This window comes from Homarus americanus, unplaced genomic scaffold (assembly GCF_018991925.1).
Source record: "Homarus americanus isolate GMGI-L3 unplaced genomic scaffold, GMGI_Hamer_2.0 scaffold40856, whole genome shotgun sequence".
In the NCBI taxonomy this organism is placed as follows: domain Eukaryota; kingdom Metazoa; phylum Arthropoda; class Malacostraca; order Decapoda; family Nephropidae; genus Homarus; species Homarus americanus.
In genome coordinates this window covers 3707072-3732016 of record NW_024734615.1, presented here as the reverse complement: position 1 = coordinate 3732016, position 24945 = coordinate 3707072, and the positions used below count along the sequence as shown (strand labels likewise).

Sequence of the window (24945 nt, the reverse complement as noted above, 5' to 3'; positions counted from 1 at the left end):
TGACCCTGACGGCGCCCCTGCCTCCTCCTCACCTCTTCTCACCCTGACCCCTCTCTCTCCCACCCCTCCCTCACCCTCCTCCCTCTCTCTTACCCCCTACCCACCCCTCCTCTCTCTCACCCCACCCTCCCGTCTCCCCCCCACCACCTCCCCTCCCCCACCACCTCCCCTCCCCCCCCACCACCTCCCCTCCCTCCCTGACTGGCCCAGCTAGACGAGTCTTTACCTTAGAATGTTTGTAGTACTTGTTTATAGTTGCGTTTGTTTTGTTTGTTTTTATATTATTGTTACTATATTATTATTATTATTATTATTATTATTATTATTATTATTGTTGTTGTTGCTTTTCTTATTGTTATTATTATAATTGTTATGAGAGAGAGAGCCAAAGAGAAACAGAGAGAGAGAGAGAGAGAGAGAGAGAGAGAGAGAGAGAGCCAATAGTGTTCCAATATGGCGACGTAAACAATGCAGGCAGACCGTCCCCCAGGAGCCACCACAACAATGGCCGCCCACCACGCTTTTGTTGTCACTTTGTTTCTGTCTAATTTTCGATCTTTGGATGCAAGAAATACCATAAAGGAAGAACACGGACTGAGGCCTCGTCTGGGGGATACACTGGTTGACTGTATCGGGGTTGGGATGAAAGGCAGGAGAGGTTGGAAGAGAAGGAGGGGGTTGAGAGGGAAAGGGGGTTAGGCTAGTTTTGGGCGAGTTGGGATTCGAATCTTCGTTAAGATTCGAACTCGTAATCAAAAGATAGTTCGGGGATTCGAATCTGAAGGGATGTCGGTGCTAGTGACGCGTGGTTCAAAGATGAGAGTTGGGGATTCGGATGGACGTTGATCGAAGTGCCAGAGTGACGAGTGCTTTGTCCACACCTGGTCACGTCAGGTGGTCAGCGTGTCCATATCAATTAATAATCTTTTTTCAACATTTCAGGTGGACGTCTGGTGTCCACTCACCGGCCCCCCACGACCACTCCCGGAAGTCAACCTCCGCCACGACCCAGCATGACCTGTGAGTACTAAGCTGTGTTGGTCAATATATATATATATATATATATATATATATATATATATATATATATATATATATATATATATATATATATATATATATATATATATATATATATATATATATATATATATATATATATATAATTGTCGGTCGTGTTACTCCATTGATCGAACTTTTTTTAACGAGAATTAGCCCACCCGGACACAGGTCAAACGACCCACAATAGAGAAGAAAAGGGTTATACTGTGTTAATCTACACCACAAAGATGCCGGAAAACCTGCTTTCTAAAGTGAGACAGATTGAATAAGTATGGAAACTTAAAGTGTAGTTACCGGCATTTCTGTTGTATTAATTCAAGGTCAGCAGTGTAGTGATGCAGAGATAGTGCACGTAGAGGTAGAGGACGGGGCCGCGTCAGCAGTGTTGAAGGACAGTGGGTCGGTGGGTCGATCCGGGACACTTACACTCCACCCAACTGTAAATGGGTAACTAACTTTACAAGTGAAGGTGGTCGAGTGCAGTGTCGGTCACGCTGCTTCCTTGTGTACCGAGGCTTAGTGTGCAGTGTGTTTCATCCACACCTCCTCTAACAGGCGGCCACGTCTTTGGGACCTACTTTCATTTTCATATGGACGAGACACAACACAAACAACACGAGTCATCACAACACGAGTCATCACAACACACCGTCAAAGCTGTGGCCGCAGTACCTGCCGGTAATGTAACTCCCTCGTAGAGAGAAAACATAATCAGGACAGAAGCTGAAGTAACTGACAAACATGACCCGCGTGACACTGTGAGTCCAGAACAATAAATATTAATAAATGTAACCAATCATTATTTTTTTTATTTTACCACGTACAGCAGCTAGTTTATTGTGCACCCCATACTCATCCTATAACAAAAGGATTACAGTCGTTAAATAACACATGACTGACGCAGCCACCAGCCGTCAGTGTAATGATTAACACTGGAGCTAGACACCGGGCACTTTCTTCCCACATAAGTCACTGGAGGGGGGGGGGGGAATCTTCCTTTGTTTACCTGACGTTTCTTTGTGTTGACGATACACTCTTGGCCACCGATGGTCTAACTCTCCTGAAAACTATAAATATGTCCATAATTTTTTACCTATTCCTCACTATTTTAACCCCAGATTTCATTATGATAAATTTGCTTAGTTATGGTAGACGAAACTTCAGTAAATATTTTGATAATTCAGGTGTTATATGGGTAGAAATAACTCAATAATAATTGTTAGAACTTTTGAGGTTTATTTTGTTTATATTTTTATCATTATTTTGTCTTGTTTTCATTTTAAACCTTCTTCGTTTTTTTTTTATTCCTCTCTCTTCCTTTACTAATTATTATACTGTTTCCTTCCTGGTATTATCTCTCTCTCTCTCTCTCTCTCTCTCTCACCTCGTTTACATATTATTCGCCACCACTCTCACCTCGCTTCCCTCTCCCTTTCCCTGATTCTCCCTTCCTCTCCTGGCTCCTCCTTCCCTTCCTCCTCTCCTGCTCCCCTCTCCCTCCTGCCTGCTCCCTCCCTCCTCCCTGCCCACAGAGCGCTGTGGGCTGTAATTAAGGAAGTCTTTTAATAATACTTGGTCAGTCATAATTTGCCCCTTAACACCACCTCCTTCCTCCTTCCCCTCCTGGGCTTACCCCTCCTCCCTCCTCCTCCCCCTCCCTCCTCCTCCTTCCTCCTCCTCCCTCCTTCCCTTTCTCCTCGTCCATCCCTTTCCCTCCCTCCTTCCTTCCTTCCTCCCTTTTTCACTCGCCTCTCCTATTCTTTTCTATTTCACCTATTTCTCCCCCACCCTTATCCATCCCTATACCCTTCCTCTATTCCTACCCTCCCTCCATTCCTTCATCCCTCTTCCATCCTTTACTCTCCCTTCCCAATCCTCCCTCATTCTCTCTGTCATCCTTCCTTTTCCCTCCCTTCCTCCACTCCACAACTACCCTTCCTACCTCCCTCCCTCATCCCCCCCCTTTCCCCACTCCACTACTACCCTCCCTCTATCCCTCCCCCGTTCCTTACCCCACTCCACCACTATCCTTCCTCCCGGCCTCCGTCTAGCCTGCCTAGTGATTCCAGTCTTACATCATACCGCTGGTTAATTAGGATTGGGTGATTCGAGGGGGGCTCCAATCATCTGTTAGGCTTGATGGATAGAGGCGTCAATCATTCTAGCCGGGAGTGGAGGGCGGGGGGGGGTGGTTGATGGATGGTTGTTTAGGTCGGGTTAGTAACAGGTGAGTTTGTTTTGGAAATTGGTCACTTTTTGTTGATGGCGTTTCAGAAGATCATGTGAGATGTTCCAATAATGTTGACGTTTTGTTTATAGTTTTTAGAAGATGATGTGAAATGTTCCAATAATGTTGACGTTTTGTTTATAGTTTTTAGAAGATGATGTGAGCTGTTCCAGTAATGTTGATGTTTTGTTTATAGTTTTTAGAAGATGTTGTGAAATGTTCCAATAATGTTGATGTTTTGTTTATAGTTTTTAGAAGGTCATGTGAGATGTTTCAATAATGGATGATGATGATAGTTGAGACGTTGTGGATGACCCCGAGTAACATGTTTCAGTAATGGATGACATTTTGTTGATAACATTTCAGAAAACTTACGAAAGATGTTCCAATATTATGGGATAGTTTATCGTCGATGACATTTAAGCTCGCCAAAGACGTTCCAGTTATGTTATTAATTTTATTTATGGCTAGGCGGCGGGCCAGTATTGACGTTCATTGTTTCAAGTCCTGTAAGGTTATGTAAAGATGGTACAGTTCCTCACCTGCTGTACCTGTCACGAGATCTTGTTCCAGTGTTCTCATTGGTTCATTTACATCATTTAGTGTTTTCATTGGTTCATTTACATCATTTGGAGATCTTGTTTACGAGTTTTCAGAAGATCTCGTGTCTTGAGTTCAGGTCGTAGCGGTGTGATCAATAGTGTTATGAAATTGGTAATAAATAAAATAGGTAATTAAAAAAGTTGCAAGAGAAAGGTAATTTAGCAACACCTGTCACACACTGTCACATAACACAAGACCTGTCACACACTGTCACATAACACAACACCTGTCACGCAACACAACACCTGTCACACACTGTCACATAACACAACACCTGTCACACTGTCACCTAACACAATGCTCACCTGTGATTAATTTGCTGGCTAAATGTGAAACCTGGGTGACGCCATACGCAAAATCAGACATAAATATATATACATTACTCCAGTATGTATTTATGTATTACGGTAATGTAAAGTTAGATAAATAGATAGAGAAATAAGAGCTCTTAGAAGCCCCTCGCCAATAGCCTGAAGGGAGAAGCGAAAGTGTTTTAAAAAGAATGAGTTTTGGCGGGAAATAATATTTATGGCGGAAGGAATAACTCATATGTTGGTCGACCTTCCGTGTTACCTAGCCTCTCTTAATTTACTCATCCTGGGCCTTTATGTCTCCGCCATCTCTGTTTATCCCTCTCCTCTCTCTATTTATCTCGCTTTGTCTATATTTATCTCATGCTTGTGTCAACTCTCTCACCCAACCATACACACCGCCCATCATACACCGCCCACCATACACACCGCCCACCATACACACCGCCCACCATACACACCGCCCACCATACACACTACCCACCATACACACTGCCCACCATACACTGGCCATCATACACACCACCCATCACACACTGGCCATCATACACACTGGCCATAATACACACTGGCCATCACACACTGGCCATCATACACACTGGCCAATCATACACACTGGCCATACGCCAACACACGTATATTCCATAGCTAATTCGCGAGGTTTCAACAAATGGCTCTTTTAAATTCGATTTTTTTTTCTTTTCTTTTTATTTGAACATGCTGCACTGTGTACATATTATGTTGTTTTTAATGTTGTTTTGACTGTTTTATTAGTTGTAGTATGTTGTTTTTAATGTTGTTTTATGCTGTTTTATGAGAAATGTGTTGTTTGTAATGCTGTGTAATGTCTGTGTTTTTAGTTATGTGTTTTAATGCTCTTTGATTAATATTCTTCCAGTTTTATTTTTGTATACAAATTTTAACGTTGTTTTTAATATATTTTTATGTATAATTTTTTTTCCGTCGCTTCAAAAAATATATAAAACTCGAATAAATTTTTTTAATGTCTTAACCCTTTGTGTACTTAACCCCTTGAGTACATTAACTTAACCTCTTGAGTACGATAGCTTAATCTCGAGTACGATTCCCTAACCTTTTGTGTACGATAACTTAACTTGAGTACGATAACATAACCTCTTTGAGTACATTGACTTACCCTCTTGAATACGATGGCTTAATCCCTTAAGTACATTGACTTGTTAATGTGTTAATGGAAATGAGATGAACCAAATGATAATAAATCCCGGGAATAAATTTTAATAATAATAATAATAATTGTGGTGGTAATGATGGCAGCACAATAACACTAGCGCTATCAATGAAAATAACAATAATAATAATTAACGATAATAACCATAATTATCCTCTATATTACATCAAATATCACACGAAAACAAACACCAAATTATCGTACATCACAAACGACACACCGAAATAATTATACTAAAACAAGTGATTATTGCAACAAAATACGATAACATAAAAAGAAAAATAGACGATAATTATCAACATTAATAAAACTACGACTAGACGGCACGACATCATGACCGTGGTACGTTAATGACACACCCAAGCCGTACGGTCATTATTTATCCAGCGCGTCTCTGTCGACATCAGTTGCAACTTAGCGACATCTAAACGTGTACTTAGCGAATTAATGATACATGGTTGAAATTGAGCTGATTAGCGGTTGATGTGGGCCTACCTGACGATGATTGATGATTGAGAGAGGGAGAGGAGAGGGAAGAGAGGGAGGGAGAGGGGCTATAGCAGCGGCAACAACAAGTATGGTCAAGTAACCCCTGTCTGCTACCTGCTGGGTTATCGTTACCGCAGATGTAGGGAGGGTGAAGGAGGGAGAGGCAAGGTGAGGGTGAAGGAGGGAGAGGCAAGGTGAGGGTGAAGGAGGGAGAGGCAAGGTGAGGGTGAAGGAGGGAGAGGCAAGGTGAGGGTGAAGGAGGATGGTGAGGGAGGGAAAGGGGATGGTGAAGCAGAGAGGGAGGTAAGTTAGAGAAAGTAAAGGAGGGAGAACGACGGTGAAAGATAGTGAGGGAAGGTATTGAGGGTGAAAGATGAGGAAGGTTGACGGAGAGAGAGAGAGAGAGAGAGAGAGAGAGAGAGAGAGAGAGGACTTCTGTAAAATAAAACTTGTAAATAAATAGTGTAAAAGTAAATAGCCGTATCTGTAAATTTAGAGTGTAAATGTGTAAATAGTGACAACAGCTGAACATTATTTACACACTGTTCAGAAAAATGTTGAACTGCTGTATAATATTATGAAATTAGTTGACGGCGATAAATTATGATACGACATAGTGGAGTGAAGTGCGTGTTGTAAGTGTTAAAGTGACAAGGATGTGTTAAGTGGTATTAAAGTGGTCAGGGTGCGGTAGGTGGCGTTAAAGTGGCTGGAGTGTTATAGCGATGAGTGTGTCTTAAGTGTTGTTTAAGTGACCAGGAGAGTTAAGTGTTGGTTATAAGTGTTAAAGTGTACAGTTATAGTGAAGAGTGTGTTATAAGTGGAGTTTAAGTAGGCAGTTACCAAACAGGGAGGTACTACCGCCAGGGAAGATATTGGAAGCATAATGTATTGTCTAATGGTAGACCCTGCTGCCATATGGCATCAGGAAATTTGTGACCAAGTCCCAGGTTGCTGATCTGACTTTCTGCCTCATTTACACACAATTGCAGGGTCTCAATTGTTTCTCTTACTATTGACAACACAACATACATATATTGTTTCTCACTTTTTATATTTTTTATATATTTGTATTTCTGTATTAATATTATTATTATTATTATTATTATTATTATTATTATTATTATTATTATTATTATTGTTATTGTTATTATTATTATTATTATTATTATTATTATTATTATTGTTATTGTTATTGTTATTATTATTATTATTATTATTATTATTATTATTATTATTATTATAATTTGGCCCCCCAGGCCCCGATGTGGGTCAGTGACCTGTGCCCGGGTGGGCTAATCCCCGTAAAAAAAAATAGCATTAAAGTGACCAAAATATGTTAAGGTGCTGCTGAAATTACAGGAAAGTTGTATGTGTGTATGTATGTATGGATGTACTGTACTGTACTGTACTTACCACCTTTCATTTCCCCAAGTGTAAAGTTAGGTACCCATTCACAGCTGGGCTAACTTGTGGGTGCCCCGGGCGGTAGTTGAAGCACATAAAACTAACAAGTTAATATTACCATCCATGTATTATAAATACTTACATAATGTTCACAGTTGAGAGTTAATTTTAACATTTCACATTTAGGGTGTCCAAAAAAAATACCCATTGTGTTTTAACAGTTAAAATAAAATGTTAGATTTATCGTTTACAAATGTCGAGTTAGCAACTGTTGTCGTTAAATATATAAACATGAGTTCAAATGCATGTTAGGTAATGTTAAATTGTGTCTTTATGTTAAAATGTTACGTTTATACTGTTACCATCCGAGTATTGGTCCAGCTCTGTAATGTGAATAATATGTCATAAACAATAAACTGCCATGTACAACAGACTGTCATAAACAATAAACTGTCATGTACAACAGACTGTCATAAACAATAAACTGTCATGTACAACAGACTGTCATAAACAATAAACTGCCATGTACAACAGACTGTCATAAACAATAAACTGTCATGTACAACAGACTGTCATAAACAATAAACTGCCATGTACAACAGTGTCATGAACAATAAACTGCCACGTACAACAGACTGTCATAAACAATAAACTGTCATAAACAATAAACTGCCATGTACAACAGTGTCATGAACAATAAACTGTCACGTACAACAGACTGTCATAAACAATAAACCGTCATAAACAATAAACTGCCATGTACAACAGACTGTCATAAACAATAAACTGCCATGTACAACAGACTGTCATAAACAATAAACTGCCACGTACAACAGACTGTCATAAACAATAAACTGTCATGTACAACACTGTCATAAACAATAAACTCATGTACAACACTGTCATAAACAATAAACTCATGTACAACACTGTCATAAACAATAAACTCATGTACAACACTGTCATAAGCAATAAACTGTCATAAATAACAGACTGTCATGAATTCACCTTACAACAACACATACACAAATACACACATACAATACACACACACACATCACATACACACATACAATACATACACACACACATCACATACACACATACAATACATACACACACACATCACATACACACATACACTCTGAATGAATGTGGCCTCGTATTTCGTTTACTGTAATTTGAATACTTGGTGTGTGTGTGTGTGTGTGTGTGTGTGTGTGTGTGTGTGTGTGTGTGTGGCGTTGCCCGCGCGTGTGAGTATGTTTGCCCTTGTGTGTATGTGTGTGTGTGCCCAGGCGTGTGTGTATGTTTTCCCGATGTGTGTGTGTGTGTGTGTGTTTTATTGATTGTACAGACGAAAACTTCATATATTCCATAATAAGAAACTTGTATATTTTTCTAAATTAATCAACGAGTATTTTTGCATACAAACAAATTAATAATAAATAAATAAATAAATAAATAAATAATAAACTGTGTCAGTCTCCATAACCCGGCGTAATGGAGCCTCTGTGACGTCATCTGCATTAGTTCTCTGATACTTTCTTGCGTTTGTCTAATTCTCCTGTTATCCTCATCTCTTCTTCTACCCCTCACCACTGTCTCCTGTCCTCCCGGGATCAATAACCCAGGTAATTTATTTACTCCTCCCTCCCTCTCCTTCTCTCTTTCCTCCCCCTCTCTCATCTCTTCCTCATTTTCTCGTCTCTCGGTTAAGCTATCTTTATTCGCATCATCTTCGATTCTCTCTCTCTCCTTGTTCCTCCACGAGTTACTTGTTTTCCGTTTCTTTCATCTCCTTTCGTGTCATCTTTATTTCTCTCTCTCTTGAGGCTTACTTATCGTGTGTTTGTCTAGTGTGTCCTGCTTACGACGCGTCCCCGACAATTTGACCCGACGTTCATCATTCGGTGGTAAGTTGAACGCCGGGGACCAGACTGGTTTTTGTCGGGTCGGGTCTGGCATTTTTTTGTCCGCTCACCTCTTGCCTACGTCACACTCCGTCCGAGTTCTTGCCCGTGTTGACGCGTCTATGGCAGGCCTACTCTATTATGAAACCCCTTATACTCTTCTCTATGTCGATATTACCTCTATTTATTATATTTTAATGGGTAGTATATGTGGTTAGTGTGGTTGGGGAGGGAATTTAATGGGTGTTTTGTGGGTGAATGTAATGCCGAAGACTGATCCAGATAACGAACACCTCCCCGTATCACCAAGAATGCTGCGCGCGCACCCACCACCTCATGACTTCACGGCCACTTTTGTTTGTCTAGTTTCGTGGTGTTCGGCTTCCTGTGGATTTATTAATGAACTCCTCTCACGGGATGGCCTAAGGGGGCATGAGTGGAAAGATTTAAGCTCTATTGTTCACGAGGCGAAAGAGCATTAGAGCCGATCAATATTGAGTTAGAGGCCAACAATCTGTACAAGCCCCGCCTGACAACCGACGAAGTGAAATGGAACAGGTCGATTCTCACTGAAAATTCCACTTGACCTTGACAACGCTGACATCAACGCCCTTTAAATTTTCGACTCTTGGTAGTTCTTCTTTCACCTTTTTTTTCTTCATATGAACGAGAAATACACTTTTACCCATCAGTACATCCGCGCCTATGACCGTGCATCACCGCCCTCGCAGACACCGAGGGGAGGTCAGAGCACGGTGAATCAGGGGGACGCGGCTTCTAGTTACATAAGTAGACCAAAACAATCAGAAAATGGGAGCATCAGATGAGTGGAAGATTGGCGAGTGTTGCGAGATATATGTGGGTAGTGTTGCACGGCTCACCGTAGTGTTGTACGGCTCACCGTAGGGTTGAATGGCCCAGCGTAATGTTGTACGGCTCACCGTAGTGCTGGACGGGTCACTGTAGTGTTTTACGGGTTATTATAGTGTTGCGCGGCTCACCGTAGTGTTGCGCGGCTCACCGTAGTGTTGCGCGGCTCACCGTAGTGTTGCGCGGCTCACCGTAGTGTTGCACGGGTCACTGTAGTGTTGTACGGCTCACCGTAGTGATGCACGGGTCACTGTAGTGTTGCACAGCTTACTGTAGTGTTGCACAGCTTACTGTAGTGTTGCACGGCTTACTGTAATGTTGCACAGATTACTGAAGTATTACACGGGTTATTGTAGTGTTGCACGGATTACTGTAGTGTTGCACGGATTACTGTAGTGTTGCACGGATTACTGTAGTGTTGCACGGATTACTGTAGTGTTGCACAGATTACTGTAGTGTTGCACAGATTACTGTAGTGTTGCACGGTTCACTGTTAGTGTTGCACGGGTTACTGAAGTATTGCATGGCTTATTGGTTTGCACTAATGCTTGGTGTGTTGCACGGTTGACTTGTGAGTGTTGGTGTTGTGGGGTAACTGACCCATTGCACAGATGAAAAGCAGCACAGGTGAGAGAGGCAGCACAGGTGAGAAAGTCAGCACAGGTGAGAGAGGCAGCACAGGTGGGAAGCAGCACAGGTGAGAGAGGCAGCACAGGTGAGAGAGGGCAGCACATAGAGGCAGCACAGGTGGGAGAGCAGCACAGGTAATAGAGGCAGCAGAGGGAGAGGCAGCACAGGTCAGGAGGCAGCACAGGTCAGAGAGGCAGCACAGGTAGCACAGGTCAGAGACAGGTCTAGAGGCAGCACAGCACAGGTAGAGGCAGCACAGGTCAGAGAGGCAGCACAGTTAAGAGAGGCAACACAGGCAGGGTGCAGTTAAGAGAGGCAACACAGGTTAGAGCAGCACAATGAATCAAGATAAGTGATAAAGAAGTAATTGCGATAAATGGATAAATAATGAGAGGAGAAGTGGCCGTAAAGGAATAAATGACTAGACGAGATAATATATGAACAGGTGGCGTTATAAATCACCTGTTGAAGTGTGTTACCTGAGCCCCTACACACACACACACACACACACACACACACACACACACACACACACACACACACTCTTACATACGCCCTCACACACTCACCTCGCTCTCACACACTCACCTCGCGCTCACACCTCACCTTGCGCTCACACACTCACCTTGCGCTCTCACACTAACCTAATGCCCACACACACACACACACACACACACTATATCTAAAACATCAACATTACGCCTTTAAAAGAATAAACCACCACCACCTGTGCAGCATAAACCACCCAGTGCAGCATAAACCACCCAGTGCAGCACCCAGCATAAACCACCCAGTGCAGCATAAACCACCATAGTGCAGCATAAACCACCCAGTGCAGCACAGTGCAGCATAAAACCACCCAGTGCAGCATAAACCACCCAGTGCAGCATAAACCACCCAGTGCAGCATAAACCACCCAGTAAGCATAAACCACCCAGTGCAGCATAAACCACAGTGCGCAGTGCAGCATAAACCATAGGTGTAACATAGTAGACGGAGGCGTTGATGTGAGCTGATACGATTAACGAGAGGAACGTGTGGCTGTCTGTCTGCTATGATATATTATACAATAAATTTTCTCGTTTAATGACTTACTTCCAGCTACACCCTGTCAGGTAGATGGTGCCACACTCTACACCCAGGTAGATGGTGTACACCCAGGTAGATGGTGCCACCTCATGTAGATGGTGCCACCACAGGTCAATGGTGTAGATGGTGCCACACTCAGTACACCCAGGTAGATGGTGCCACACCAGGTACACCCAGGTAGATGGTGCCACACTAGGTACACCCAGGTAGATGGTGCCACACTCAGGTACACCCAGGTAGATGGTGCCACACTCAGCACACCCAGGGTAGTTGGTGCCACACTCATACCCACACAGGTAGATGGTGCCACACTCAGGTACACCCAGGTAGATGGTGCCACTCATGGTACACCCAGGTAGATGGTGCCACACTCAGGTACACCCAGGTAGATGGTGCCACACTCAGGTACACTCCACAGACACCAGGTAGATGGTGCCACACTCAGGTACACCCAGGTAGATGGTGCCACACTCAGGTACACCCACATGGTGCCACACACCCAGGTAGATGGTGCCACTGTACACCAGGTGATGGTGCCACACTCAGGTACAGGTAGTTGGTGCCACACCTGGCACACCCAGGTAGATGGTGCCACACTCAGGTACACCCAGGTAGATGGTGCACACCACCCAGGGTAGATGGTGCCACACTCCAGGTACACCCAGGTAGATGGTGCCACACTCAGGTACACCCAGGTAGATGGTGCCACACTCAGGTAGATGGTGCCACACTCAGGTACACCCAGGTAGATGGTGCCACACTCAGGTACCCAGGTAGATGGTGCCACACTCAGGCCAGGTAGATGGTGCCACACTCAGGTACACCCAGGTAGATGGTGCCACACTCAGGTACACCCAGGTAGATGAACACACTCAGGTACACCCAGGTAGATGGTGCCACACTCAGGTACACCCAGGTAGATGGTGCCACCTCAGGTACACCCAGGTAGATGGTGTACACCCAGTGTGCACCCAGGTAGATGGTGCCACACTCAGGTACACCCAGGTAGATGGTGCCACACTCAGGTACACCCAGGTAGATGGTGCCACACTCAGGTCCAGGTACACCCAGGTAGATGGTGCCACACTCAGGTACACCCAGGTAGATGGTGCCACACTCCCATGGGTACACCCAGGTAGATGGTGCCACACCCAGGTAGATGGTGCCACACTCAGGTACACCCAGGTAGATGGTGCCACACCTACACTCAGGTGTGATGGTCCCACACTCAGGTACACCCAGGTAGATGGTGCCACACTCAGGTACACCCATGGTACACCCAGGTAGATGGTGCCACACTCAGGTACACCCAGGTAGATGGTGTTACACTACACTATCTTATTAATGGGTGGTGGTTGTAGGTATAGGTGTATTGTGTGTGTGTGTGTGTGTGTGTGTGTGTGTGTGTGTGAATACTGGAATACATTAATTCACATGTAGGAAAGAAAGAATGAAGGAATGAAGGAAAGATGAAAGGACTGATGGATGGAAGGAAGGGAGGGTGGAAAGAATCAAGGAAGGAACAATGGATGGATGGAAGGAAAGAAAGAAATAATAAAGGAAAGAAAGCATGAAGGAAAGAAAGAAAGAAAGAATGAAGGAAGGAAAGAAAGAGTGAAGGAAAGAAAGAAAGATTGAAGGAAGGAAGGATGGAAAGAGACAAGCCTGATACAAGTAGACAGAGCCTAAAGTCAGAGGCTCGAAAATTTAGGAACACCAATAACAACAAAGACAACAAAAACATCAATATCAACAAAAAACAAAGTAAAAAAACAACAACAAAGACAACAAAAACATCAAAATCAACAACAATAACAACAAACAACATTAACAAACAAACACAATCAATATCAACAATAAAATCAGCAACGAAGACAAAGCCAACAAAGACAATAACAAAAACATTAAATACACCTTCCGTAATTATTTGTGCTAATATATTAATTACGACACAGGTACGGAGAATAATTTACAAAAAAAAAAGGTTACAATTACAGTGTAGAAATATATTAATGAATGGATTACAGATTCAAGTGTATTATTAATAAATTCAGCCAATTACTGTAGTGTATTGTCCGTCCAGAAGAGAGACAGATAGACAGACAGATTGAGACATAGAGAGAGATTGACAGACACAGACAAACAGATAGAAATTTAGACAGACAGACAGACACAGATAAGCAGACAGAGACACAGACAGACAGGCATAGAGAGAAACAAAATACTGACAGACAGACAAACAGATAGACAGGCAGAGGGAGAGAGAGAGAGAGAGAGAGAGAGAGAGGAGTTAGGCTTGGAGGAAACGATGTAAAAATCATTCCCTTCCCCCCCCCCCCCTCCTTCTCTCCTTTCCTCTCCACCCCTTCTCTTTTCTCTCTGCCCCTTCCCTTCCCATCCCCTATTCCCCTTTCCTTCTTTCCCTTCTTCCCTCCCCTTCTTTCCTTCCCCCATTCTTTCCATTCTCCCCCTCTCCACCTCCTTTCTCATCTCCCCCTTCATTTCCTCCCCTCCCTCCCTCCCTCCGTCTTCCTCCTTTCTCCATCTCCCTCCCCTTCTTCCCTCCCCCTCCTCCCCCTTTCCCCCTCCTTTTCCCCCCTCCCCCTTCTCAAAATGTTAATGGGGGAATCTTAGGTTAATGAAGTTAGATATGTCAGTGTCACCGGGGAGGGGGAGGGGTGGGGGGAGAGGGGAAGGGGAAGGGAGGGGGGAGAGAAGGACTGGGGAGGGGAGGGGAGGGTGAGGGGAGAAAGGATTAGGAACTATGGGATTAAGGCAGGGTGAGGGCAGTAAGGGGAGATGGAGGGGAGACAATAGTAGATAATAAGGGTAACGAAGGAGGGGAGAGGAGGGTGACGAAGGAGGAGGCGAAGGAGGGAAGAGGAGAGACGAAGTAAGAGAGAGGAGACGAAGAAGGGGAAAGGATAGAAAGAGGGGAGAGAGGAAGGAGATGTGAATGAAGGGGAAATCAAAGACACTTAAAAATTGACTTGCGGGAACACAACAAAAGTAGTACCAATTAATATTTACAAACAAACACACAAACAAACAAACAAACAAACACGGCTAAGCAACAAATACAAACATGGCTAATAAATAAACAAACAAACACTGCTAAGCAACAAATACAAACATGGCTAATAAATAAACAAACAAACATAAGCAACAAATACAAACACTAAACAAACAAACAAACACGGCTAAGCAACAAATACAAACATGGCTATTAAACAAACAAACAAACAAGCCAGTAAATAAATCCTCTCACATACAACGCTGAAAGGGGGGTGTCCGTAGGGGGTGTTCGTAGGGGTGTCTGTACGTGGAGGAAGGAGAATAGTGGGTGTCCGTAGGTTGGGGAGGGGTGGAGTGTTTTTGTCGGTGTGATTTTATCAAGGGTGAGAGAGGAGGGAGGGATTGGGGGGGGTGAGGAGGAAGAAGGGTGTATGAGAACGTATTGGGGAAGAAGGAGGGGGAGGGTTGGGGAGAGGGGTGAGGGGGATTCCAGGGCGACAAGATGGAGGAGGGGTGACGTTTTTGTGTCCTTTTTTTTTATTATGTTTGATGACCTTGTGGGTGGCGGAAACTAAGGAGGAGGGAGGTAGAGGTGAGGGAGTGTGGGGGAGAGGTGAGGCAGGGAGAGGTGAGGCAGGGAGGTGGAAGGAAAGAGGTAAGGGAGCGAGGGAAATGTGTGGGGGAGTAAGGATAGGTAAGGGAGTTGGGGGTGAGGTGTGGTGAGGGAGAGAGAAGGAAGGAAGCAATACCACAGATAAATCAAGTCGCCCTCGTTACCTCATCACTCAGACATAAATCATCGCTGTTTGTCATTATTAAAAACACACTCACGTTACCGGTGTATTAAGGGAGGTCTTGTGACACGGGCGTTAATAACCTGGCCGTGTCATTCCGTGTCACCGTGAACGACCTTATCACCCGGAGATGTGTCAATTGTCCACCGGCATGACCCTCACTGACTCTGTCTTGGGTTAATGATGACTGTGTGTGTGTAGGTCACGCACCCGACGGCCATATTGGGGCTACAGTGTTGACGCCGTGTGTGTGTGTGTGTGTGTGTGTGCGCACGTCTGTCTTCCCAACAGTAATTGGGGATTTGGATGTTAATCGATTTGCGGATCGTATTCCGGGTTAATGGTTAACCAGTGCAGTTGGCGAGTTGTACGGTCTTCTCGGACTATTCCTTGACACTGGGTCATGCAGCTCGTTAACTCAGGGTGTGGTTGTTGTGTTGGCGACAGCTTCTACACCTTAAACAAATTCATGTCTAGATGGCCCTTGAGCCGGCCATCCTCGCACACAGGGGCAACCATTATTACACACCTAACCTTCCCTGACCCAACCCAACCTCACCTCAGCGTGGGTATGTATCCTATGTCCCACGTTACGGTTCACTGTGCATGCCCACTTGAACCGAATCGGCGTGCGTGCGTGCGAAGGTCATTCATTATACACACAGGTGGTGACATATCTGTGTGTGCTTGTGTGTGTGTGTGTGTGTGTGTGTGTGTGTGTGTGTGTGTGTGTGTCTGTAACCACTTCCTGGTGTCTGTGTGCTAAATATGGCAACCAAAAATGCCGTCGATATCGCGCTGAGACTACAGTACACTACAGTGACGTGTGTTCTCACAGTAAAACAAAGTAACTTAAGAAGCTTTAAGAATCCTTTACTCTATCGTGTCTTACCTGAGGTGGTTGTAATCTCGTCTTACGACAACTGTTTCGAGGTGAAAATTGAACTTGTGTGTAATTGAGAATCTATCGTTGTCTCGTATCTTAAATGAATCAGCCGCATTCTCAACATCTTCACTTAAGCTTTAGGGAGAAAAATGAACTTACGAGAATCTGATTTTTTTTTGTCTTAATTTAAGTGATACAGTTATGTTTTTTATTTGTATTTTTACTCGGTTAAAAAATGGTGTGACTGGGAAACTCCGGCTCGTGGACCAGCTGTGAGATGATCCATTACTGCATCATAACACAACACACTACCATCTGCCTCACGCACCTCACACCACCACTGCCCGACACGACAACACCCTCCCCCTCCCTCCCCTCACTAGTGATGCGGGACAAGACAATACTCCCCCACAATTCCTGTAATTAGATGCTATAATCTGGTTTCATCCGGCCACAGTATGAGTCTTATCGACGCTCGACTTCTTGATTAATTAAAAATCCGGCTTACGGTGTGCTGTTTCTTTTAGGTTTATCTGGGAATATGTACACTGCTGACCAAATGTTTATTATATGCAAGATGGAAACTCCCTCAGAGATATAGTGTGTACGCACGCTCGCAGATGGCGCTGGTAATGAAGGTATATGTAGGAAAATATATAATGAGAACTGTAAACTACCTGAGGTATTGTCTAAACTCACGCTCATAGATGGCGCTGGTAATGAAGGCCTCCGTCTGTAAATGCAGAGAAAAATATATAAATTCAATTTGTTGACTCAATGTGGGATACAGTTTATCTACACGCACATAGATGGCGCTGGTAATAAATTCACTATACTGCTGAGAAGACAATAGGTAAACACATCTTTAAACTGTGTGTGAGGTATAGTGTGTGTGTGTGCACGCTCCTAGATGGCTTCAGTGATGAATTCATTTGTCTGGAATGTAGATAAAATATATAATTGCTGTTGGTGTATTTTACCGTAAATAAATAACTCTTGAGCTTAGTCCTGACACACGCTGCTGGGTGGTGTCGGCGGTACACACACTCAAGGAAAGGTGTATAGATGTGAACTATTATCCGATCACTTGAAGACCAGCCCCCAGCTTATTTCACCTGGTGATTAGATACCCAAACGCTATCTAGGGGATTAGATTAGGTTAGGGGCTAATCTTCAGGTGAAATAAGCTGAGGCTAATCTGTAGGTGATATAAGCTAGGGGCTAATCTTCAGGTGATCCCTATAATCACTCCTTGGACTATAGTGTGAGCACGCACTCATAGATGGCGGTGGCGATGTATACAAAATTATGTCAGACAGGAAATAGTATACACCAGCGTACAGTACATACCAGATATTCCTTTTGTTTGATGTTGTCTTAAGTTACAGTCAATCCTCACGCTCATAGGTGGCGCTGGCAGTAGATTAATGACTGTGTGATGAAGGAAAGATATATAAAAACATAATGTAAACTAGATATGAGATATAGTGTATACTCACGCTCATAATTGACGGGGGTAAGAGATACTTACTACTGCACAACATATACCAGTAGAGAGAACGATGCCGTGTTGTGGTAGCTTGCTGTATATAACTCCTTTGAGCTATGTTGTGCACTCACGCTCATAGATGGCGTTAGTAAGACACCTTTGTTTTTAAATATTGGAAAAAATATAAGAATTCAGTATTGTTCTTGATAATGGCGGTTTTTTTATTAATTTCTATTCAACAGTGGGAGCGGACTTCGAATAATGGTGTCATTGGCTGGAGTCTCAGTTCAGGTTCAGGCTCCTAGATGGCGCTGAATGTGTGTAAATAAATCCTAATACACATCACGTCTTATAGTACAGGGATGAGCTGTAGTGGACCGTATGGATATGGTAAAGGAGGTAAAGTGTTTAGTTGGTGCTCACTTTCATAGATGGCGCTGAAGCCTTTAAATGAAAACATATTGTTCTTTTATAAGTCACTGAGCGAAGTGCGGTAGTCTCTCTCTCTCTCTCTCTCTCATACACACTTCAGGCAATGAGGCAGAACGGTGTAGCGGACCTGATTCTTAAAGGTGTTCATGGCCGCAGCGGCTCATATGTATATGCCTTTTTGTTCATAGTTTTTTGCTTTTTTACAGTAATGTGTGTGTGTGTGTGTGTGTGTTGAACAACTGTACCACCACGAGGCACCCCTGACCCTCACCCCATCCTTGGCCCTCACCCCCTCCCTGGCCCTCACCCTCTCCCTGGCCTCACCCCCTCCCCTGACCCTCCTCCCTCCCTGGCCCTCACCCCTCCCTGGCCCTCACCCCCATCCTTGGCCCCTCACCCCTTCCCCTGGCCCTCACCCCCTCCCTGGCCCTCACCCTCTTCCTGGCCCTCACCCCATCCTTGGCCTCACCCCTTCCCTGGCCCTCTGCCCCTCCCTGGCCCTCACCCCCTCCCTGGCCCTCACCCCCTCCCTGGCCTCTACTGATAAACCACTTTCCTGTACCCAGTGACATGACTTTGGAGGTGTTGTGAGCTGAGAGTTGCAGGTAACAGTCAGTGTTCCTGAGAGTTAGGATCATAAACCAGCAACATCCAAGAAAATGAAGATGTTTTCTTATACATGATTTATACGACATTTAGCTCTGCTGGTGAGGTTGTCAGAGTACACAGTGCTTACATGAGGCTGACTGTACCCTGCCCCACCCCGCCCTGCTAAAATGATCACCCCGATGAACTCATGGTCACAGCTGTCATGACCTAAGACCTATCGTTGCCGTCGGACTCCGCCCCCAGGACCTGGAGACCCTCAGAAAGGATATTTGTCGTAAGAACTAGTAATAAAGACAAGTTGTGGGGAGAAGTGCCTCTGGGTGGTATTCTGGGCCCCCTTGTCCTTGCTTGCGCGTTACATGTGACTATTCACGCATGTACCTGTCCGCTGTATGCATTGTGCACCATTACCAGTGCACAACAAAACACCGGGTGTAAGGAAGCAGCACCAGGCAGCGTGATGATGATGACAGATCGCAAAGGAGTACCTCGGGGAGAGGGTAATGTGATCCTTCTGACCTTGCTCGTGTGTTGTGTGACTTCACGTTTCTACGCCAACTGTACGCCTCATAACGTTAACACAGTAAAGCAGGCGATAGCATTATGATGGTTATATTACGTCAAAGGAATACCGCAAGGTGATGTTTTGGGTCCGCTACTCTTACATGTGTTATCTCAGGTCACTTACACATTTGTCACACTACACACATGCTATACAACATCATAAATCCACCTGTGCGTCAGGTGGCGGGGCGGCCCATGATGAAGCAACAGCAGCAGACAGTGTGACAATAACAATAACAGGGTGTGCTGGAGTGCCTCAAGGTGGTGGTGGTGTGAGCCTGTTGGCCTTGGAGGAGCGTGGCCTGTTTGATAACACACTCAGTGCCAACCTGTAAATGTCACTCTCTCTCTCTCTCTCTCTCTCTCTCTCTCTCTCTCTCTCTCTCTCTCTCTCTGTGTCATATCATTATTATTAGTAGTATAGCTGTCACTGATGTTGTCTCTTGCCGTCTCCCTTGCTGTCATTTATTATCTCACTGATGTGTGTGTGTGTGTGTGTGTGTTTTATCCCAGTATACATGTTTGAAAGTGTGTATGTATATATTCATAGTATATAGAGCACATGTAAACGCTTGACCATATTATAGTAAAAATGAAACTGTTGTCTTGGAGATAAACGCCACCTTCTGATTATCCCTCGATATTACTGCCCAAATCCTTCCAATCTTCATTCGATCTTACCACTCCTAATCCTTCCAATCTGCCCTTGATTTTACCAGCCCGAAATCATCCGACCTTCCCAGGATATTACTAATCTTCCCGATCTTGCTGTAATACTCCGCCAGTGTCTCAGTCAGTGTGTCAATGTTACCGCCATAATCTTCCGATCTTGTCGTCATAATGTCTCCATCTTCCTCCTATATTAAAACGCCATTACCCCTTCCGGCCAATCAGTTAGAGGCCAGCCAAACAAAGACATTTAATTGGCTGGTCGCAGGTGTACGTCATGGTTTCCCACAGGGTTCCATCCTTGTTCCTCTCTGTTTCTGTTTGTCCCCCCCCTCTATCTTTTCCTCTTCTTCTCCCTCTTCCTTTTCTCCGTCCTTTTTCCTCTCTCGACTCCCTACTTACTCATCTACAAGTATATCATTCTATACTATTCCCTACACCTCCCCACCTCCTTCTCTAACCTCCCTCTTCCCACCGGCCCCTTTTCCTTCATTCTCCTCTTCACTCCCTTCCCTTCTTTCTCCTCCTCAATCCCACGCCCTTCCTTTCGTTCTCCCCATCCCCTTCCTCCCTTCTCTTCTCCATCCCCTTCTCTTTCCTGCCTTCACCTCCCCAACACCATTCCTCCCTTCTCCTCCCCATTCTACCACTCCCTTCTCCTCCCCACCCTACCCCTTTCCACCTGACAACACTCATCACCCCCTATCATCGCTCCTTCTCCCCCACACACACCTGGACAGTAGCGGAAGTAACCAATCACCGACAAGGTACACCATCACTACCTGAGAACCTTACCTTCACCTGACCCACCATATTAAGGTAACAGCTCCCTTGTCCTTGCCCTCCCCACCACGCCCTCCTCGCCAGCCTGCGGTGAGTCAAGTGACGCTCCCTAACTAGAGTCTTCGCGCAATTTCAACACCATTTTGACCGTCGTGTTTGTGTTGTTATGTTATGTTCTCACAGATCCAGTCGAGGGATTTTATTTACTTTTTTTAAATCTTACGACATCTTGAGAATCTGTGGCAATATTGTGTTTACAAGATCATGGAATGTTACGTAAAAACTATCGTGTAAGTTACACAGCTTATAAAAGTTAACTACCATGTACTTATTATCAAACAGAGGATACTTTACTGTAGTAATACGTTCAATAATAACATTATCCTCTGTACGGAAATTCTTCACGCAGATATAAAATAATAATGACAACAGTGAAATAGTCATTAACTAGATTGATAGGTATATATTACATACAACAACACATTACTGATATGTTTACAAAAGAATGTATAATTATCATATGTTATCTTACAGACTAACACACGCCGTTGATAACAAAACACCAACCTTATAACACAAATTATATACAGTACAGCACTGACACACAAACAAACGTCATTGTTGGATTCACTTTCCTTGGATCTGAATATGAAAACAAACTCGCCTTACCAGATCATCCTGTCCGCAATAACTATTGTATAATTGAAGACATGATTTCACAACACACATGACTAGAGTACACACACAATATGCTCGTCACCATTACAGTATTATCGATCAGGTGGCCGCATACAATATATCCCATTAAAACAAGACAATAATAGCTCTACTCCGTCTCGTATACAAGACAAAAGCAATCCCGCTCTTCTTTTGTTCCGGCATCAAAACGCGGCATTGTGGGGAGGCTGGCGGCCATCTACCCACCAGATTGTTTGAAAAATTATTAACTCCTACTGTTATATTAATCACAAATTCCCAGTGAAAATAATAATAATAATAATAATTCTCTAAACTGAAGTAATAATAAAGAATTGTTTACCGAATTAATTATTTTATTATTTATATAACAGAATTTGTATAGTTGTTTTCATTAGCTAACATTTTCCCGCCAAATTTTAGAAGATTATTTTGATATATTTTATTTTACCTCAAATTTCCGGCGAGAAAGATGATACTGATGTTGATATTTATTTAGAATTTAAAATAAGGTAATATTTGGTTGACTTGGTGCTTGATAATAATTCGTTTATGATTAAAATGCATAGTTCATTATTACTGTAATACCTGCCTGCTGTATGGTAATTCAGATGTATCAACCTAGACGGGCGTATGATCCTAATTTAAGGATATCACCAGCACCTGTCCAATTACTTACCATCACCTAAGAACCGGAACTGCTCCCTTAAACCGGCTATTGCAATGTTCCTTTTTCCTTAGTGGGTAAGTAGCAGTTATCTCAGTAAGTAGCAGTTACCTCAGTGGGTAAGTAGCAGCTACCTCAGTAGGTAAGTAGCAGTTACCTTAGTTGATAAGTTAGTTATCTTCGTGGGTAAATACCAGTTATCTTGATGGGTAAGCAACAGTTACCTTAGTGGGTTAGTAGTAGTCACCTAAGTTGGTAAGTAGCAGTTATTTTAGTGGGTAAGTGTCAGCAGGTAAGTGTCATGGTCTGGGTGTCAGCGCTACACCACATAATGAAGTCATGGTGCAAAGGAACACATAATCTTACCCTAAAAAAGTCCCTGTATAAAAAGGCGCCGTGACACGACCTGAATGTACCGGGCGTCTCTCTTCTGCTCACACCGTAACATCAACGCCACTGGAGGCGATCGTTCCTTCGTCTAATGTAGTTTTTTCACTGTGGAGTGGCTGTCTGAACACTCAAGCCAGGCATTCCTGAATGCTCGTACTGGCGTTGTTCATCAATAGAAATATCCCTTTATTGAGATTAGATTTCCTGCAAAACAAAATAAATTCGCTAAATAGAATCCACGAATCTTTTTAAGGACTTTGATTCCTTTCCACGCTCCGAGATGCAGTTTAATACAGGATCTGTTAGTGCTGTAGCGTGAAGTGCGTCCTATTAATGATCTGGGAAATATGTGGTACACAAAGTGATGCACAATACTGCGCTCTCTGACGCACACACACACACACACACACACACACACACACACACACACACACACACGGCAGATGCAATAATTTCCAATCCTGTAAACGACTTAAAAACAAAATGTCCGCTACAAAATGAAATCTAAAACATTACTTAAAGACGACCCGAAGGTTTTCCGAGGTGTCCTCAAAAAATATGAAAAGGATTGGATACGTTTCAGTGAATGTCTAGAAAGTGTTAAATCCTGAACTCAACCTGAAACAAAACTTAAGTTAAATGATAAATTCCACAACTCTTTAATTGGATTCGATTCCGCTCTTGGCCTCGAGGAACAAAAATATAAAGGATTCGTTGCACTTCATTGACTTTGATGGTCTATAAATGACTTAAGACAAAGTATAAATTACAGAATAAGACCCACTACTTCCTATCGCTATCTGATTCCTTTATAGAGGATTTCATTCCCTGTTCATCCCCTGTCATCACGTTCTATAAGTTGTGTAAACGATCTGGAATACAACTCAGACTACAATAATATTTCCCCACTACTCTCTCTCTCTCTAATGCGATCTGATGCCCTTCACAATGTAAGAATACAAAACAAAAGAGGATTCGATACGTTTCAGCGGCTTTATATATTATGTAACTCCTACGAAATACAGTATTAATGTCATGACTCCATCCCTCGACTCTTTAATAAAACAATTCGACTCTTTATACGATCAACAACATACAGGTGATTTTTTTTGTAGTCCTCGTGAAACTAATGTGTGATATGTTTATGTTATCAGGAGTCACAGGTAGAATGTTATGAGAGCCACAGTCTGTCTTCACTTCAGTGCCCTTATACTACTTGCCCTTCAAACTCACTATGTCACTCTTATACAAATCTTCCTAGTGCTCCTTAAACCACGTCTTAGTAACCTCCTTCACCTGCTACTGCTCCTTAAACCATGTCTTAGTAGCCTCCTTCACCTGCTATTGCTCCTTAAACCACACCTCAGTAGCCTCCTTCACCTGCTACTGCTCCTTAAACCACGTCTTAGTAACCTCCTTCACCTGCTACCGCTCCTTAAACCACGCCTTAGTAACCTCCTTCACCTGCTACTGCTCCTTAAACCACGCCTTAGTAACCTCCTTCACCTGCTACTGCTCCTTAAACCACGCCTCAGTAACCTCCTTCACCTGCTACTGCTCCTTAAACCACGCCTCAGTAACCTCCTTCACCTGTTACTGCTCCTTAAACCACGCCTTAGTAACCTCCTTCACCTGCTACTGCTCCTTAAACCACGCCTTAGTAACCTCCTTCACCTGCTACCGCTCCTTAAACCACACCTCAGTAGCTCCTTCACCTGCTACTGCTCCTAAACCACGCCTCAGTAACCTCCTTCACCTGCTACTGCTCAAATCCAGTAACCTCCTTCACCTGCTACCGTCATTAGTAGCCTCCTTCACCTGCTACTGCTCCTTAAACCACGCCTCAATAGCCTCCTTCACCTGTTACTGCTCCTTAAACCAAGCCTTAGTAGCCTCCTTCACCTGTTACTGCTCCTTAAACCACGCCTCAATAGCCTCCTTCACCTGTTACTGCTCCTTAAACCAAGCCTTAGTAACCTCCTTCACCTGCTACTGCTCCTTAAACCACGCCTTAGTAACCTCCTTCACCTGCTACCGCTCCTTAAACCACACCTCAGTAGCTCCTTCACCTGCTACTGACGAGGATGGCGTCCAGCTCCCTCTTAGTATATGGAACACCACACTCATCAAGGTGTTCTAG

At 43.7% G+C, this 24945-nt stretch overlaps 1 protein-coding gene across 1 annotated transcript in view; it reads left to right on the top strand.

The window, feature by feature from the left end:
• LOC121870323 overlaps positions 1-24945 on the top strand; it is a 27604-nt gene extending 2659 nt beyond the window's left edge. Inside the window, exons 2-4 of the mRNA XM_042372106.1 lie at positions 943-1020; positions 1618-1740; positions 24089-24945. Coding sequence (XP_042228040.1) covers positions 943-1020; positions 1618-1740; positions 24089-24945 — 1058 coding nt within the window. The remainder of the gene's footprint in view (positions 1-942; positions 1021-1617; positions 1741-24088) is intronic.